Genomic DNA, 19057 nt, shown 5'->3' on the forward strand with positions numbered 1-19057 from the left:
ATATATCACATTATATTCAATAATCATATTTAATGTATTAAAGACACAACTCAAATTTGTATTTCATAGTATTCTATAAGTTACAGTTTGACTGTATTTACAACATATGTACTAAAAAAATGATATCATAACATAATTGTTTTATCTCCCCATGAAATAACAGAAAAAAATAGTTTCAAAATTAATTTATTGTTAATTATACTATTTATTTTAAATTAATTAGTAATAGAGACAATTTATAGAAGAAAAACATATTTATATTAAATTTGACACACTTTTATTTTCATGAATTTTATAAAAAATTAGTTAGACTTAGCTTAGAGTATAAGATATTTGTTTTGTGATATCGTATCAATAAATTATTTTTAAATTGACTTATCATATTATAAAATTATTTGGTGTTAACTATTACTTTTATATATGAAAATAAAATTAATATATAAGACACCACAATTTATCTATCAAAGTAAGGTCTTACACCTTTTTTTCTTAGAATACTTATCAGTTTTTTTTTCAATAAAAAAAATTATAAATAAATTAATTTATCTTAATTATTTAAAGAATAGACAAAATTTAATTAACTTTGCTGTAACTAATTTTCCTATTACTATAAAATGGTTTCAAACATTTCAAAGTAAAAACTGAAACCAAATTAATTTATGATAGACTAATTTAAAAATATAAAAGATTTTCTAATATATAAAAAACTCACATTATATTCAATAATCATATACATTGTATTAAATACACAACTCAAATTTGTATTTAATAGTAATTTATAAGTTATAATTTGATTGTCTTTAAAACATATGTACTAAAAAAAACATAATGGTATCATAACATAATTGCTTTATCACCCTATGATATAACAGAAAATAATAATTTCAAAAATTAATTTATTGTTAATTATACTATTTATATTAAAATGATTAGAAATAGAGACAATATATAGAAAATAAAAAAAATATTAAATTTCACACAGTTTTCTTTTCAATGATTTTTTATACAACTGGTTAAACTTATATTATGATATATTTGTTTTGTGATATCATTTTAAGAAATTATTTTAAAATTGACTTATCATATATAAAAATATTTTTTGGTTAACTATTACTTTTAGATGATGACAATAAAATTAATATATAGGACAACATAAAATTATCTAACAAAATAATTAAGTAAGATATTTTGTTTTTCTAGACTACTTCTCTGTTTTTTATTTTCCAAAAAAAAAAATATTATCTTAACTATTTAACGAAAATATCATGTATAGTTGACTTTGGTATAAGTAATGGTCTTAATACTATAGTAACATACTGTTTAAATAAATTCAACAATATATTGTAATCAAAAATATTTAGTAAAATGTATTTTAACTTTCCTTTTTTCATGACCCTTCTATGAAACAATATATAATATATATATATTATAAATTGTAGTTGAACTGTAGTATTATGAATATTATTTTTCAAGACATATATTAACAATTACATCTGTAAATTTTATATATAATTGAATAGAAATTTCATTTTTTAATTTCATAATACATAAATAAACCACGCATCCCGTGGTCTACTTTCTAGTATATATATATGGTCACACGTAAATGAAAATTTCCATTGCTTTCGACATATCTGTTTCGAAACATTTCTGAATTTTTTATCGGAACAAATACTTAAAGACATTGTCTTCTTGTAGAAAGAAAAAAAAACTGAGATACTGTGGTTCCATATACAAATAAACATAATATATACAAGTAGATGCAGTCCAAGACTTCTTGGGCTACTGACTTATTACTATATGCTTGGTATCTCATAAGCTAGTTGTGGGGATAAGATATGAGTGGGCGTTGTGGCCCAGATAGAAGAAAACAATAAACGTAAACACGAAATATAAGCATGAAATAATGTCGTAGTTGTGATCTAAACACGTGATTAAGGAGCAATAGATTATATATTTATAGATCAATGCTTTCTATGCACTTCCAAGAAATTGGTTTTAACATTTAAGCCAAGATAACCACCCTGTCACATTTTGCATAAGGCCTTCCATACATTCTATGATTCTATCTACCCATTTTGTTCGAAAGTCGGATTTTTCTTTTTGTTGTTGTCGGGAAAGTAGGAGTTTAAAATCATATCTTATGGGATATGAATTCTAAAAGATCTTCTCGCGGGAGTATCAATGTGTTATATGTCTTTTTCTATTCGAAATGTTTCAGTTGGAATTTGGAATTATAAAGTCACAATTGTAATTTATTTTGAAACAAAATGTTGTTTTTTCTTTTATTTTATCATTTTCTTTCATAATCGATTTCGTTTTTTTTTAGATGTAGAAATCAATAAATATGTATAGAATCCTTCTAATCTATGTTCAGTTCGATTTGTTAGGTCAATTTTATGGTCAATTTTATTTTTGAGATTAAACAATAAACACTGCAAAATGGTGGAAACTCGTATTAAACATACTTTACATACATCTTGACCAAAATCAATAATTGAGAAACATAACATTACACATGTACTGGTGGAATTAAAAGATGAAGAGATGAAAAAAGGAAAATCTTAACCATCCATGTATGTAATGTCACATTTTTGGACCAACAAATTATTTCTATGGTTAGACGTTATTGAGAGATGGGCCTTTAGTAGAGAGCGACGCAACGGCCTCAGCGACGGTTAAAAATAGAAACTCGGTCCTCATGAACTCCTTTTCTTCGTCGGCTCTTTGTAGCTTCTCCATCACTTCACTTAAAGGGTTCACAAACACAAGCTGCACACAGGAAAACAAAAGAAAACGGTTTATATCAAATTCAAGTTAGGTTTCTTGGTTCAATGAAGAAAAAACAGTTTGCCAAACAGTTTTTTTTACCTCGATGTCCTTCTTCGCGGTTGTTTTCTTCAATTCCTTAAAGAAGGTGACTCCGTTTGTGTCTACACCGCTCACGGCTTTAACATATATAGTAATAAAAACAGAGTTAGCTAAGAAAATAAAGTTTTTAAAACATGGTTAAAATGGGTCGTTGTTGTTGTTTTTTTTTTTTTTTTTTTTTTAAAGTTAACCAATTGGCACTGTTCTATTAAGACTAACCTGACATTTCAAGTATCAAGAAACGAAGGTTAGAATGCTTCTCTTGAGCTTCCTCTTCTTCGCATTCTTCGATCCAACGAGAGGTTCTATAAAGTTTGTACACAAGACATAGATAAAAAAAAAAATGTTAGTATATTATCTGCCAATGCAACATAGCTATTAAGAAAATTAAGAAATTTGGTTATTTACGGTAGCTAATAACGAACCTTTCAGTGAGGTAGTTAGAATTGGCGAAATTGACAGGAGATTCAATGCTTAAGATAAGGATTCCAGGGATCCTTTGTGCTTGTTTGTAATGATGAAGATCCCGGTATATATCTGTCCCCGGGAAATTCCCCATTATAACCATTTTTGGTCTCGTTACCTGCATTAATAGCTTAAACAACGATAGCCCGACCGCAATGGCTAGACCATTTTGAACGGATAGGAAGATGACACCAAAGAACGCGCAAAGCATCACCAAGAAATCAAATTTATCGATCCTCCATATCTGTCTGGCCGCGGGAAGGTCGATGAGACCGATGACAGCGGTCACGATGATGGCACCGAGGACTACGTTAGGAGTGTATTCGAAAAGCGGCATTAAGAAGAGGAGCGTAACCATAACCGTGACCGACATGACGATGTTTGATACCGCGGTTTTAGCTCCCGCATTGCTATTAACTGCTGATCTAGAGAATGCTCCGGTTGTGACGTAGCAAGATGTGGCAGAGCCTACTACGTTCATTAGACCAATGGCGATCATCTCTTTGTTTCCATCTACGTGGTAGTTCTTTAGCGCTGCGAACGTTCTTCCCACTGCGATTCCTTCCTGTTCAATCATATTAATAATTCAGGCGACGATTGTTTAAAACGCTTTTTTACGTTAAGAAAGTAAAGATTGTTTTATATTTGAAAACGTAGTTTTTTTTTCCATGAAAAAATTGCGTTGAAATAATTAAAAAAAGAAGTATAATAATACTTGTGAGCAAAGAAACTTTACCGTGAGGGAGACGATTCCGGTGACGAGTCCGGTTTTGGCAACGAGTCCGAGATGGCTTCCATGAAACTGAAGCATGTTCCAAGACGGTGGATTCAAACCTTCTTGTAATTTCCCGATCTGTCAACAAATTCAAGTTTTCAACATTTTGCTGAAAAATCTAAAAATAAAACAGAGGATTGGTTTATATATATAGAAAGGAAGAAGCTTACGACGCTGATTCCGTGACGGTCGGCTCTGAAAACAAAGACAAGAAGCGTAGAGACGATAACCGAGAGAAGTGGAGCTCCTGCTGAGACCCAGAACAGCTTCGGCTTCTTCATGCTCTGCATTCAAATTTCCATTTTATTTCATATGCAGTAGCTTCGGCTGAGACCCATGCAGTAATTTTTATTTCTTATACAGTAACATGACATGCATTATGTGGGTTCGAAATACTGACATGTTTGGTTTTGTAAGTAAATAATGTAAATGCTATTTATATCAAAATACTAGAAAAATGTTTTTAACATTTAAAAAATCAACTTTATATTGGAAAAGAGTTGTTCTGTTCTAGTCAAAAATCACTAGTTCGTTATTTATGGCGGGAATAAAGTTTTGAGAAACAATGTAACAAATGTTGTCCATGCATAGTGAGGGATAATCAAAACGGTAATTCAATAATGCATGAGAGATAAAGAAACATACGAGGTGACGTGTGGCGAGCAAGAAGAGCAAGAAGCAAACTCCCATCACAATTGTTTGCCATGACCACTACATATTGATTATAACATTGTAAGTAAATACAATTGATGAGTAAAAATAAAGGAATTAGGAAGAAGAGAGAAACCTCTTTGGTGTGGTGGAAAACAGAGGAGAGAACAGGGACTACACTCATTTGCTTTGTGAAATGAGTTATCCCAAGCAGACCTTTTAGCTGTTGCAGTGATACTATTATGGCTGCTCCACCCATAAACCCTATTAATGTTGCTTTTGATAGAAAGTCTATTATAAATCCCAGCCTGCGTATTTAAATTTTTAGAATAAGTCTTAGCACAATGTCTCTTATGTATTAAGATATATGCTGGAAACACCCTCTTTCAAGTAAAAACCAACTACAATTTTGATATATAAAATGGTCTTGATGTGGCTAGTTAAGCCTTTTTTTTTATCATCGTTTTTTATATATTTTGTATTATATAAAATTTTAATTTTTTGGGTTAATTATGTAAGTAACTTCGAACATAAAATTTTAATTTTTTGATTTACTACTTAACACTTTCTTCTACTAATTTTTGTTTTATTTTGGAGTAAATCAATAATATCACTAATTGTCCTCTAAACATAAATAAACTTCTAAAAGTAATCTTAAATTTGTTTTGTAATTTTTAATGCAATCAACGCGCACAAGCACGACCACCGACGACATTTATCATGTAACCCTACAGACTGCCACTAGCCTAGTCCAGGCCCAATATTGACCTCATAACACAGATATTTCAATAGATATATAAATCTTGGTTCATGCAAAGCTAAAAAAAGTGAATATATAAATAATGTTACCTGAGGATTCCAAGAGAGGCTTGAAAGAGACCAGCAAAGAAGGTAGAAGAGAAAGCAAGCTGTAGAAAGAGGACAGGATCGTCTATAGGAGACACTTGTTGCCTTAGCATGGATCCTAAGATCAACGACGCTATGGAGACTGGTCCTACCGCTAGATCTCTTGAGCTTCCCAACACCGCATAAACCAACGGTGGCACGAAGCTCGAGTCTACACATACATCAACACACACGTGTTTATTCCTGTACATCAAAAGGATAAGTCGATTTATAATTTCACTTTAGATTCTTTCTTACATAGACCAACGATTGGAGGCAAATTTGCTAGCTTCGCGTAACTTATCCCCTGTTTCCATAAAAACCAAGAAGATGAAAACAAAAATATCAAGAATTGGATTGAAAAGGTAGTGAAGGTTTGATCGGAAAGTGAAATGGGACGTCGTGTGAGATTTTGCAAAGTGCCTTATACCTGAGGAATAGCTAAACTGGCGATGGTGAGGCCTGAAACGATGTCGGATTTGAGGAGTCGGACGCTGTACTCAGGACACCATTGGAGGATTGGGAAAATGTACTGAGCGGCTCGAATGAGTTTGGTACGGTTTGGTTGTCCCCTGAACTGTCTTAAGGGATCGTCCGGGAAGAAAGTTTCCTTCAGTCTTGTCTTCAGCTTCGCCGCCGTGCTCTTATGAGGCGGAGCGACCACCTTGTGCACCTCCATTAATTATCTTGTTAAGAACTCTTGTCACCAGTATAGGTTGTGACTCTTCTCTTCTCTTGGCTCTTTTCTGATAATGTAACCATGAGTATTATTATTTCGGGTCGGTCTTTATCATTTTATAATGGTTTCTTATCTTGGCCTCTCTCTTTTTTTTTTTGGGTATGTATATTAGAAAATAATTATTTTGGAAAACTTACACGTACTATTGTTTCTGTAAAACCAATAATTTTGTAATTTGAACTGATATTCCTTTTTGTTTGTCTTTTTAGGCGTTTATCTATTATTTATCTTCCACACTTCTATGTACGATTGAATACAAAAAAAAAAAAAAATCTCACTGATATAAAACATTCGCCACCTTGAGAACTTGTTAATAATGCTTATACATCTATGACGTATTTTAACTGGATGAAAAATTGGTTTAATGATGTAAAAAACATAATTATACAGTAATGATCATTCATATGCTATATGGATAGTTATGTTAAACTACGTACATGATAATATAACTAGTTTTAGTTGCATGAATTTATTTTTGTAGAAAATTATAAGACGAGAACTAGTTTTTTTTTTAATTAGTACTAATAATAACACTATCAGAAGTGCAGCAATAATTTATAACAGTATTACTTTCCAAAATTGAAAAACGTAAAGAAATAACTAATACTATGAATAATGCATAAATATATCGATCTGCTCTAGCTCACTAGCTGTTAGCCGTTGTGATCGTAAAAGAAACAGAGAGTCGACCAACTAGCCTACTAGGAGTTGTTGTTTACATTTATCCGGACAAAGAGAAAGTTGAATGAGTTTTAGACTTATCGGCTCTGTGTGATCAACAAGTCGGGCCCACAAATAAAATATATAGTTGAAGATATCAATACATATCTGTCTAATATTTGTAAAATGATAACTAATAATTATAACACTATTTATATTTGTTGACTCATTAAGTGACAATAATATTGGGTTTGTCAGAATTTGATCCAGTTTTGATTTGAGCTAGAATTTGTGGTTTCTAAAAAGATTTAGTGAAAAGAATAGATGAAAACATTCGGCCTGAACTAGTTACATAAATACAAACTGAACAAATTGGATGAACTAGTTAAAGGTACCTTTAACTAGTTGGAAAACTAGGTAGCTTAGTTAGAAAATTGATTAGCAATTCAACCGAGCTCGATAAACTGATCAAGTACTAACCCAACTAACACTTGAATTGATAAACCATAACTCAAAGACAAATAAATGTTTTAGTCAAATGGTGTTAAGACGAAATTGTCACCTACATCTATTAGGTTTCATTTTGATAAAAGAAACGTTGGGCTCTCACTTTTCACCTTAATATCCACACACAATTCAACTTTGCATTGCTCTAGTTTCTTGTGTAACAATTTATATACCATTGGTTTGTTATCTCATGCCAATCGTTTTATTTGTGTCTAACATATATGAGATGAAGATATAGTTCACATTCACAGTTTCATTTTCTGACAGAAAAAGTAAAATATATGTCGTCTTAGGTTAACTAAGTAGTGATATGAAACAATTATAGTATAATACCGTACGTGATTTAATAATTTTTTAAAAAAAGAATTGGTGATACTATAGTTTGATACTGGAAGAATATCTTCTCAATGTGAATCAGATCGAGTTTATATTAAATTAATTTAATTAATGAATCTCGGACATTCCTTGTTTCCGGTGAAAAGAACGAAAGGGACCGAATTATTGGAATAATCATACTCATATACAACATGAAGAAACTAACCAAACGTATAAAAGAAATAGAAAATTTCCCAACCAAACCTATCTATGTCGACGGAAAAAATCGTGTTCAACCTATATATTTGAATTAATCCAGCCGGACAATATCATATTATATGAATAAATATCAAATTTATTGCGATTCACACTATTTTGTTAATAAGGAGGGAATGATAACTAAAGATAGTTCGTTTTTATGGTGGGCTAGCTTAGATCTAAAGTTTAATCAAACATTATCCAACGTGGTTCTTTCTGTCGGAACACAGATTAAGAAGGATAAGATGAACTAATTAATTAGTTAATGCAATTTGTTTACAGTTTGATTCCAATGTACAAAATTGAATCAATATACCAAACTGTTTTCGATAAGTTATAATCCAAACTGGAAGATTCTAGACCCACTAATTATTATTGGGACCATCTAAAAATGGTGGAATAAAAAGTGAGCATTGGTGTAAGATTCATTATGAATTCCTGATATTTTTTTTTTCGATAGTGCAAGAAAAAATATATTTGTCACTGGTTGCAGTTTAATGCATGGTAGAACATATATATTCATGGCACGGAAGGTGACTTATCTCAGAAACATTAGCTGTAGAAATGTTTTTTTGAAGATTCTTGTATATCAACAAAAATGTTATGGATATTGATCAAAACTTCATATTATCATATCCATTAAATCACATTATGTTTAGTTTCACCCGTCTTAAAAATATTTTATAAGTACAGTACTACAGTACTACTATTAATAGCAGTTATTGCATTTCTTTGCTATATTTTATGTACATTTTTTTTAAACTCTCCTTTCTTGTCATCTTTAATAACCTTAACTTTTACTTACTATGCTTATGATTTATTCTTTCTTATTATAACATTGTTTCGGTTGTTATGAAAAAAATCAGTGAGTAGAAAGTAGCCCTGGGCATTCGGGTGATCCGATCGGGTTCGGGTTGGGTATTTTGGATTAAGGGGTCTTAGATCCATTCGGGTATTTCTAATATTCGGGTCGGATTTCGGATAAACACTCATCGGGTTCGGATCGGGTATCCGATCTCAATCCGAAATTAAGTAAACCAAACTCAATTAACATTCAATAAACCGATCAATAACCATAAATATAAAGAGACCAATGTTCAAAATTCAAACCATAATTTCGTTCAAACAACCACATAACAAGATTGTTAAACAAACAAATCCATGTCTTAATAAACCAAGTACTAAACGAGAGAGACAACAAAGTAAACCAAAATTAAAAAACCAAGTGATATACAAAACCAAATGATTGTAAACTTCAAGTAGTCGAGACCTTAATCTTCAATGCAGAACTCTGAAAATCAAAGAATTGGATGAGCTAACATAAACTATAAGAGAGGCAAAAACAGAAAAATAACAAGATCTAGTGATATACAAACCTTTTTCAAGTCGATCTTCATATTCTACTTCTGCCAAAATCTGAGCATTGGTAAGAACTCTTGATTCAATTGCAATGTCTTGCTTCATCCACTGCTCAGTATACATAAAAACCTCAACCATATAGGGAGTTAGGCAACTTCTACATGGTTCTATTATCCTACCACTTGTGCTAAAGGCACTTTCAGATGCTATAGATGATACTTGCATAGCAAAGACATCACGAGCCATTTGTGATAGAATAGGGTACTTACCACAATTGACTTTCCACCAAGATAGAAGTGAACAACATTGAGCAAACAAGTGAAGAACATGTGATTAGAACAGAAATGGGAAGAACATATATCTATTTTTAGTTAGATAAAGAAACCAAATTAGATATCACTAGAACATTACATAACGTAAAGAAAACCCAATAACAAGTCTCACTTCTTCCGAAGAAGTCAAAACAAATGATGAATAAAGTCAAAACAAATTCTGGGTGCAAACACATATCTCCGTTTTTAATAATTGAAGATGATTTGCAGAACACATGATTGATAATAGCGATAGAACACATAACATTGCAGAACACATGATTTGCAAATCGATCAACCGAACATACAAATCCAAAAACCCACATAAATTGATACAGAGTAGAACTCATAGACAAATTTGATACAAGATACAACAAAAATAATCACCTGTGAATGTCTCCGTGAAGTCTCAGACGGAGGAGATGAGTAGCAGTTTAGGTTTTCCAGCTTGAAGAATGGGGATTAAATCCTGATAAATAGTGTTTATAGACCTTGTAACTGGAAAACGAACCGACGGTGAGAGATAAAAGCAACAAAGCAAAACAAATTTATTCGTGATAGTGAGAGATCATAGGGATAGGGGTTATGCAAAACAACTCTCAGCTCATCGGGTTTTAATCGGATTTTGATCGGATTTCGGGTAATACCCGATCGGGTTTGGGTATCCGAATTTCAAAAATCCTAAATCCATTAGGGGTTTTTCTTCTTTCAGATACGGGTTCGGTACAGATTTTCAGATCGGGTTCGAGGTTCGGGTTTTGGGTCCGCGTATTTTGCCGAGGGCTAGTAGAAAGAGAGAATAATGGAAAAATGAGGATGATCTATGAAAAACGTGTGCTACGTCAAATACTCAAATAGGAGGGCAATGAACACGAAGTCAAATAATACAAGTAATTGAATAATATATAAATGGTATGGATATTGGTAGGCCAAATCGTATTAATAAAAAGAAAAAGAATAGCAGAAGAAAGAAACAAAAGGGAAAAGTATTGGGACGTGAATGGAGTATACTATAGAAAAAGGATCTGATGCCCAACTCTTTTGGAATGGTATGTACATTGCGCACTTGTGAATGTATTCGCGTGACTCTATTGTTGACTCGTTCCACATTTCTAGTTTAAATTTGCTGGATGTACCATAGGTTAGGTTCTAAAAATTTATGTTTAGGAAATGAGTAGCTTTACATAGTTTTATAACCTACGAGTTAATCCATAATCAAAGCGTTGTTCAATATAGTATAAAGATAGAAATATATATATATATATATATATATATATAAAAGATAAAGATTAGTTCAAAGAAATATAAATACTCATGTGTGTAATGAATATAAAAAAAATTATACTTAACAACCCATGTTAAATTCAGACATGACACATGAATCTCTTGGCTTCCTCCACTAGACAAGTCATCGACTTTTTAGGAATCTATAGTAGTCGAATTTAATAGTAATATATAGAGGTTTAAGGAGATCATCTTGTATAGTGTAATCGATAAAGATATTTTTAATGGTCACAAATTACCCCGAATTTAACACTCTTCTTAGAAATTAAGTTTTAAGATTTAAATGTTTTGTATTTTTAAAACTAATAGATGCATTTATTGTGAAAATGTTATTTGGTGAATATAATGATACATTCATGCAAAAAAAAAAAAGATAAAAAGAACACCCCAACTGTATAATTCAGGGTTCACATGGTAATGTGGGAATGAATAAAAGAAGCCGAAAATGAAAAATTATCATGTTGTTGCTTTACCGCGTGTGAACCCAATAAATCGCGTGTATACAAATACTTGCTGGATGACAACACTCAAAAGGACGTAAAAACCACCTTAGAAACCGAACCGCATTGTTGGATCCATTCAAGATATTAGTCAAAATTTGAGATTTAAGAATTAGTTACCATTGAAAGAAACTCCAACACACTAGCAACCAAAATCCTAAATTTGGTTTTTAAAAAGTTTCCTACAAACTAAAAATGTATTTTTTTTCTCGAATATTAAATAAAAGGATTTGGTTCGACCTTTAAACATAGTTTTTGTTACTTTTTTTTTTTGTCTTTGTGAGAAAAGTGAATTTCTGAATTGTGGTCGATGGACTCGTTACTTGAACCACAAAATATCATTTCTCGAAAATTGCGCTGAGTATTAGTACTGTATTATTCAAGATTCCCTCAGAAAAACTTTATAACCAAAATAGTAGATTGATAGGTATGAAGCTAAAGCAGGTCTCACTTCCATTTGTGGAGAATTGCCAATATCGTACTTATCCAGTCATTGTCTCTCTTATTGACTAGTATTATAATTTTCTTTTTGCCATCTACCACATTATTATCGTCACGAAAAACATGCTTAATTATTTACATATATGAATGATTCCATCCACCATGTTAATTCTTCTTCTTGGTGTGTCAAAGAGTATCCTCTTCTCGAAACAACAAAGGCTTCGAGCTTGTGGTATCAAGCGGGAAGTCTTGAGCCTCGCACGTGTTTTCTTACATATCGACGTGGCTGTTGTTGTGTTGTTGCATGTAGCGATACTTTGCTGGTTTGGTTGTTAGAGGAGCCTTATCTGTCTCTCTTGATGGTAATTATTGCAATCACAGTCCATTCTGAGACGTACACACCGGTTTTGATGTTGACTCGAAAAAATTGTGTGTTCATTTCTCTCTTCATCTTATTCTCCTAAGTATACAATTTCTTTCAAAATTGTGAGTTAGAATGAGAGTTTTGTGAGTTACCACTAGACTAAATTGAGAATTGTCACTTTAAAAAATAAGGAATTTAGGAATATCATTATTGCCAATGATGTTTTGGTCTTTCTCGACTCGCGAGCAAAAGATGATGATAGTGATAATTTGCTACACTAAGATAATTAAAATGTAGAACAACAACTTTGAAGGATAATGAGAAGGTGGGTGAAGACAATCAGCTTGGAACTGCAAATGTGTTATCTAAAATCTGGATTAATTCTGCTTAGCAAATATTTCAAATATAATTATTTGTGGGGGTGATAATGAAGAAGTCAATGTCCATTTCCTTGCAAGTTGCAAACCATACAATCTGACCGGTGACCCAATCGTCCAATATAAAGGGTCCCTAAAAGTAATAATGCGACTTGAGAAAGTGACAACTGACAAGATCGGTCCTTCAATATTGTGATTTCAACCTTCTTTCAACCCCTATTTTGAACCAACTTGATTGTACATCAAACAACTTATACGGATTTGTCTTTGATATGTTTTTTGGGGGTTTTCATTACCTTGATGTGATGATGCAATTTTAGTTTTTGTTTGTTAGCATCACGTTCTTATCTTCAAGAATATATATGTAGTTGTGACCCAACAGAGCTGTATAAGTTTCTATACAGTTTTAGTTATTTAGAATAAGATTTTAGATAGATGGATTTCTTCCAACGTATGTCCTATAATTTGTTCTTTTTTTCTAGTTACGAAGAATATATTTAATTAAATGATATATTCTTCATATATTATATCTTCAAACCAATCTACCCACAATCATACGTTCATAACCAATTAAAAACCAACATTAAACATATCCGATCAATCAGTAGCATAATTTACATATGAATATATGATTATGGGTAGATTATGAAAGTTCATGATTTGAATCAGTAGCACTATACATTAGATTAAAACATCGTTCATGATTTGAAGCTTCCTAAATCAAACATCAATGTGACACAAGTTATTTTATTTTTCTTAACAAAGAAATTTATATAACAACGTGGGCACATCAAGAAAGAACTTCAAACCCACCAATGGTTGGAACTTGGTCCTTGTCTTATTAGGTTTCATGAAAGTTCTCCTAATTTTCACCAAAAGAAAAGGTCGGTGCACGATGCAAGGCTTGTAATGTTCTCTTTTTGTTAATGGTGAGATTCGATACGATGTTAGTGTCAAGATCCTCTTTTTTTTTTTTTTTTCTTTTAGACTCATGCTTGGATGATAATTGAGGTGAATCTTTATGCTATAGTGCCTATCCATTTCTTCATCATTTTCATAAGATCTAAAACCCATACGTATTATATACTTTAGGGACCTCCAAAAAGACACATTGAGCTTTTGATCGCGTGTTGCTTTGTTATCATCTTTGCCCACTTTAGGGACCTTAGCTCCAAGTGTCAGTTTTATTCTTTTCCCCCATATTTTTTCTCTTTTACATTATAATTTGCCCACGTTAGGGACATCCAATACAAATTTTAAGTTCAATTTTCTTTAAAGCTTTTTCAGTTTTAAAATTTTTAAGAATGGAAATAAAGTTGATCTACTTTTGGATAAGTCTAACACGGTTTGGATTTCTTGGTTAAACTGAATTATTTTTGAATGATCAGTATTCCAATCGTTGTCAATTCATTTGATTTTGAGCTGACTTAGAGACATCACTATGTTATAAAGTAATTGTTCCATTCAAGAGCTCAAACCTATGTGGTCTAAAATGCTTTGCATACGTGCATTGTCTTTCTACAAACCGACTTTTCCGTAGATATAGACATAACTTGTCTGTTGAGTACATCTAGGGTTTATATTTTATATTTTAACGTCTAGCTACTTTTTGAAACGAACCCACAACCTTGAGTATTAATTTAAAGTATATCCATTTTTCATTGTAAAACCCAAACGCAGAACGGCAGAAGTACTCATGATATTTTTATGGAGACAAAAGAAAAACATAAGAAGAAAAGAGTATTTTTCGTTAGATTGACAAAAATTGTTCATATACTTTTAAACAAAATTATATATGTGATTTTATGAAATAACACGTTTATCGAGCGATTTTGTTTACACAAATTATAAAATAGATTACCACTAATTGAACAAACTCTTTAAGTGCCATTGACTTAATTAATGAAAAATGTAAAATTAATCCATGCATGTACCATACTTTTCAAAAATATCTTTGCTCTAATCGTCATGATTTTAAAAAATACTTAATGGGCCTGGGCTGCGTAAAGCCCAAGTAACCATAAAAAAAGCATCTCTTCTTAAACCCTAGACCCTAGAATATTCTTTAACCAAGCTACATCTAGCGGAACTCGAGCAGAGCGTTTTGATCCATCCAATCTCCGTCGTCTTCATCACCGTCGAATCAGAGAGAAATGGCGAAGCGTTTGATCCCGACACTTAACCGTGTATTGGTGGAGAAGATTCTTCCACCTTCTAAGACTGTCTCCGGCATTCTCTTACCGGAGAAATCAACTCAGGTAAAGAAAGGGGTTTCTTGAAAACTCTTCATCTCTTTTTACTCTGTTTCTTTCGATTGGGCGAACCATAATAATTTTGTTCTGGATTTGAATCAAACGCAGTTGAATTCGGGGAAGGTGATAGCAGTTGGTCCTGGAGCTAGAGACAGAACTGGGAATCTGATTCCTGTTTCGGTTAAGGAAGGAGACAATGTCCTATTGCCTGAGTTTGGTGGTACTCAAGTTAAGCTTGGAGAGAAAGAGTATGCTCTTAACCTGTTCGATTTAATTCCTCTGAGAATAAAGTCTTATCGTTTTTTTTTTTTTGTTTTTCCAATTTTGACTCATTTCATCTGTCTCTTCCCTGCAGGTTCCTATTGTATAGGGATGAAGATATCATGGCTACACTTCACGATTGATGTTTTGAAGAGATAGAGTTTGGTTATTGCTCTTCCTTTTGTTATCTGCCATTGTTATGAGTTTGTTATTGTTCTTTACTACTGTTGGCAACAAGTTTTTACAGTTCCAATAATCTATTATGATTCAGAATGTCTTAGATTTTGCTCTCTTAACGAAATGAAGATGATCTACTTCTTACATAGATATTACTAGTCTAGAATGCTTCTTAGTTATGTCGGCTGATTAGGAGAAACAGAGAAACCAATTTTGGTTTCACTGTTCCAAGAATAGAGAACTTCCATAGCGGTTTTGGAATTCTTGATCTACTCAAGTAGCTTATTGCATGTTCCAACACCAATGGCTGCAGCGAGGTGCCAACCAGCGTGAAGGAAAGGTGTCTCGGGGAAGAAATCATCAGCTATGAACAGAGCACCTCCTAGCAATGATGACATCTTGTGTACGTTATGAGCTGTTTTGAGGTCTGGATCCTTTAAGCTTCTTTTGGCAAATGCGACTTCCATCATTCCGGTGTGAACTGCAGAGACCATGAGAGGCTGAAATGGTAGAACTAACGCTGATGCAGCCATCAGAAGCTTTGGGTTCTCATTCCTTAGAGCCCTTGAGAGACACTATACAAACCACAATCGAATCAAAATGGTTAAATTGGTTGAAGAAGAATTTAGAGTTAGGTTTACAAAGACTGGAACTTACTATTGTTGTTGTGGCTATCATTGTGTAATCTACCCATCTCAGGTACTTCCTCAACTTCCCTCTAGAGGCATGATACAAACTCGATGCAATTCCAACTCCAATTAGGGAGTTTGCGTAAACCTTTGTGTTCAGATTCTTCCTACATTGTATAGTTCTTTAAGTTCCTAGTCTTGTAGAGAAACTCTACCTGAATAGATTTTGGCAAAGAGAGAACATTTACCTTGGTGCCTGCATTCCGAGGAATATGAAAGGAAGTGAAGTAGCCACATTAGCAGCTGTTTCTAAGATACTCTGGTCACCTGTCGTATGTTTTGATTGCATAATATTAGACCGTTAAAAGATTGGAAAGGATTAAAGAAACTCAAAACAATGCAGAAGGATTCATACCGCGAATGCTGCAACAGATTGGCCTTAGGCATGGAGGTCTTTGTTGCCAAAAACGTCTGTAAAAGGGAAACAATGTCAGCTACTGGGTAACCTGAGAATATGTCACAGCCAAATATGTTCAAGTAACATACTCAATGGACAGTCTCTGATTTGAATCCATTACAGAGGGTTTGGTGTTGGTCTGAAAGTCACCAACTTGAGTTGTCTTCTCAAACGAGAAGGGAGAATGAGACACGACATGAACCCCATGGATACCCTCAAGGGCATTGCTTGACTTTGATACATTTTGCAGGCTCATGGAAGCTTCCTAACGCCGCCCTTGAGGAAGTAGTGTGTCTTGTAATCAAAATCTCTTATACGCCAGCAGAGCGAACTACTTGCTCGCCTTGCTTGTTCTGTTCTGATTATCAAAACAAAAAAAAAAAGATTTATAAACTTACCCTTAATAATTGGTTATCCATGTTTCGCCAGAGAGAAATTGTTAATAAGTCAATACATCAAACTTTTGTATTGCTCAATACTCAATGGCCAGAATTGTATCTACGTTTTCTTTTCCATACTCTGGGTTCAGTTTCAGAAAATGCAGAAACAAAACAATCCAAGATTGATGGAGACTGATGAATACATATATTATAATAGCCCACGAAGCATATAAACGTTTTGAACAAAGTCAACGGCAAAGCTAAGAAGAAGCAACATGAATTAATGAATACATATTATAAACCCACGACATGAAGCATATAACGTTAACGTAGTTATTACAGGAAATGATTACATAGAAACATACAGAACTTTAAACACAGTTCGAGCAGAGAGAGAGAGAGAGAGGGATCGAATCGAACCTGGAGGAATGGTCGTAAAAACTCGAGAAGAATTGTTGGAGAAGTAAAATGTTATAAAGAGAGAGAGGGAGAGAAGGAAGCGAGTTGAAGCAGAGAGAATCAGAGTAAGAGAGATGCGAATGACTCACGAATCTTCTTCCTCAACTTCTCTTACTCCCAAGGCATATTCTCATCATCAACAATTATTCTAGTTACAATTACCTGGGCCGGTTTTCTCGGGTGAGATACCAGTTTGATCCGAGGCTAACTCGCGTCATGCATGCTTATAAATATGGGCCAAATATGGGTCAAGCCCAACGTATAATGTATTGTTTCCGTCAAAAGTCCAAGACCACGTGTCTTGAATATCAAGAAAACTAATCACGTAAGAACTAAGAAGAAGACGAAGAAGCCACCTTTCATTTTCCTTGGTTATTTTATTTTAGTACGTTATGGTAAAGATAAGTCATAAGTCATAACCCCAGCCTGGCAGATCTGATTGATCAAAGAATCGTCGAGTCATGGCGGCGGCGGGTGTTGAGACTCTCGAACTGGAGATCCAAGTGAACATGACGGCCGATAGATTCTTCGAAACTTTCAAAAAGAAAGAAGGAAATTTCACGGACAAGACAGAGGCAGTTTCTGTTCTTCGTGAAGATACCACTTCCAACTCCTCTATTCAGATCTGGAACTTCATTGTAGGTATGTAATATAAAACTCATTGACTTTTTCGGATTCTTTCCTTTCCTAGTTCTTGAATTCATTCCATCGATTTTTACATTTGGAATATGATCATAGATGGTAAGATGGAGCAGATAAAAGAGAAGATAGAGGTAGATGAAGCGAACAAGTCAGTTTCTTTTTTAGCTCTTGAAGGAGACGTGTTGAAGCAATACAAGAGCTATAGGATAAGACTTGACGTTGTTCCTAAAGATAATCGAGTTTGTATTGCCAAGTGGACATGGGAATACGAGAAGCTGAACGACGACGTTCCTCCTCCTACCAGATACACTGCGTTCGTTGCAGAATACACGCGCGACCTCGAGACTAGGTTGTTGTCTGAATCGTGAACATATCATCAGTGTCTCCGAGTTGACTGCCTTGTTAATTAAGTTAAACCAAATCTTGTTAAGCAAAAATAAGATAAAATACACAAGAGTTTATATAGTTCCCCTGTTTTGGTCAATCGTGAGACTTCCTCACAGTTCTTCAAAATTGTACCTATTTTTTTTGTTTTTGTAGTTATTATTTTGTCCTATAAAGCTACATCCATTGTTTTAATATACATCCCACAAGCTTGCAAATTACAACGGCGATAAATGGTTTCCATAGATATGATAACATAAAACATTTTGCATTAACTAATATAAAATGTTGTACTCATATGAATAGATCTTAGGAACTACCTATTTCAAATTTTTTTTTTATTGTTGTTCTTTTGCATATATATATATATATTGCCTACAATTTCATACTAAAATATCTACACAATTTTTAAAAAAAAAAAATATTACATACATGAGTATATTTATTGGATAACTTTGTATATAGTTTATTTCTTTCTTATATAATAATATTAGATATATATTTATATGCATTATTGTTGATGATGAATCAATTATATGGATTATATTCCTCAAGCTAAAACTAAGTTCCATGAACCTTGAGTTCCATCGAATTTCCCAAAAGAGAAAATTGACAAGAAAAAAGTGATTCCCTTTCAACTCTATTTCGATAAGA

At 33.0% G+C, this 19057-nt stretch overlaps 4 protein-coding genes across 5 annotated transcripts; 2 read left to right on the forward strand and 2 right to left on the reverse strand.

Annotated features, from left to right (window-relative positions):
- Window positions 1-2429: 2429 nt before the first annotated feature.
- LOC104776434 (putative sulfate transporter 3.3) lies at window positions 2430-7117 on the reverse strand. The gene is made up of 11 exons (XM_010500509.3): window positions 6078-7117; window positions 5906-5954; window positions 5612-5819; window positions 4899-5070; window positions 4757-4822; window positions 4282-4395; window positions 4073-4189; window positions 3297-3901; window positions 3091-3176; window positions 2872-2948; window positions 2430-2772 (listed from the first exon to the last, which is right to left on the reverse strand). Exons 1-11 carry the CDS (start codon window positions 6324-6326, stop codon window positions 2620-2622), a joined length of 1896 nt encoding a protein of 631 aa, XP_010498811.1. The 5' UTR covers window positions 6327-7117; the 3' UTR covers window positions 2430-2619.
- Window positions 7118-14815: 7698 nt separating this feature from the next.
- Window positions 14816-15548, forward strand: LOC104776435 (10 kDa chaperonin, mitochondrial). The gene is made up of 3 exons (XM_010500510.3): window positions 14816-15020; window positions 15123-15262; window positions 15370-15548. Exons 1-3 carry the CDS (start codon window positions 14916-14918, stop codon window positions 15416-15418), a joined length of 294 nt encoding a protein of 97 aa, XP_010498812.1. The 5' UTR covers window positions 14816-14915; the 3' UTR covers window positions 15419-15548.
- Window positions 15478-17670, reverse strand: LOC104776436 (uncharacterized). Of its 2 annotated transcripts, none has more exons than XM_010500512.3 (6): window positions 17339-17670; window positions 16628-16896; window positions 16497-16552; window positions 16330-16408; window positions 16110-16248; window positions 15478-16027 (listed from the first exon to the last, which is right to left on the reverse strand). In XM_010500512.3, the coding sequence occupies exons 2-6, from the start codon at window positions 16792-16794 to the stop codon at window positions 15722-15724; spliced, it is 747 nt and encodes a 248-aa protein (XP_010498814.1). In that variant the 5' UTR covers window positions 16795-16896; window positions 17339-17670; the 3' UTR covers window positions 15478-15721. The 2 variants fall into 2 exon arrangements, with proteins under 2 accessions (XP_010498814.1, XP_010498815.1); XM_010500513.3 differs by having other exon boundaries at window positions 16628-16891; window positions 17339-17464.
- Window positions 17634-18579, forward strand: LOC104776437 (MLP-like protein 328). Its single transcript, XM_010500514.3, has 2 exons — window positions 17634-18019; window positions 18116-18579. Exons 1-2 carry the CDS (start codon window positions 17839-17841, stop codon window positions 18385-18387), a joined length of 453 nt encoding a protein of 150 aa, XP_010498816.2. The 5' UTR covers window positions 17634-17838; the 3' UTR covers window positions 18388-18579.
- Window positions 18580-19057: the final 478 nt, after the last annotated feature.

The sequence above is a fragment of the Camelina sativa genome, chromosome 3 (genome assembly GCF_030686135.1).
Source record: "Camelina sativa cultivar CO46 ecotype springtype chromosome 3, ASM3068613v1".
NCBI classification, from domain to species: Eukaryota; Viridiplantae; Streptophyta; class Magnoliopsida; order Brassicales; family Brassicaceae; genus Camelina; species Camelina sativa.

Bases quoted from the DNA above. Each gene is read 5' to 3' on its own strand.
- LOC104776437 (XM_010500514.3), top strand. From the start codon at position 17,839: ATGGCGGCGGCGGGTGTTGAGACTCTCGAACTGGAGATCCAAGTGAAC. The intron at 18,020-18,115 runs GTATGTAATATA...ATATGATCATAG, and splicing joins GATCTGGAACTTCATTGTAG to ATGGTAAGATGGAGCAGATA.
- LOC104776435 (XM_010500510.3), top strand. From the start codon at position 14,916: ATGGCGAAGCGTTTGATCCCGACACTTAACCGTGTATTGGTGGAGAAG. The intron at 15,021-15,122 runs GTAAAGAAAGGG...AATCAAACGCAG, and splicing joins TACCGGAGAAATCAACTCAG to TTGAATTCGGGGAAGGTGAT. The intron at 15,263-15,369 runs GTATGCTCTTAA...TCTTCCCTGCAG, and splicing joins GTTAAGCTTGGAGAGAAAGA to GTTCCTATTGTATAGGGATG.
- LOC104776434 (XM_010500509.3), bottom strand. From the start codon at position 6,326: ATGGAGGTGCACAAGGTGGTCGCTCCGCCTCATAAGAGCACGGCGGCG. The intron at 5,071-5,611 runs GTAACATTATTT...TTAAATACGCAG, and splicing joins GCCTCTCTTGGAATCCTCAG to GCTGGGATTTATAATAGACT. The intron at 4,396-4,756 runs GTATGTTTCTTT...ATTTGAATGCAG, and splicing joins TGCTCGCCACACGTCACCTC to AGCATGAAGAAGCCGAAGCT.
- LOC104776436 (XM_010500512.3), bottom strand. From the start codon at position 16,794: ATGAGCCTGCAAAATGTATCAAAGTCAAGCAATGCCCTTGAGGGTATC. The intron at 16,409-16,496 runs GTATGAATCCTT...AACATACGACAG, and splicing joins AATCTGTTGCAGCATTCGCG to GTGACCAGAGTATCTTAGAA. The intron at 16,249-16,329 runs GTAAATGTTCTC...TATACAATGTAG, and splicing joins CTCGGAATGCAGGCACCAAG to GAAGAATCTGAACACAAAGG.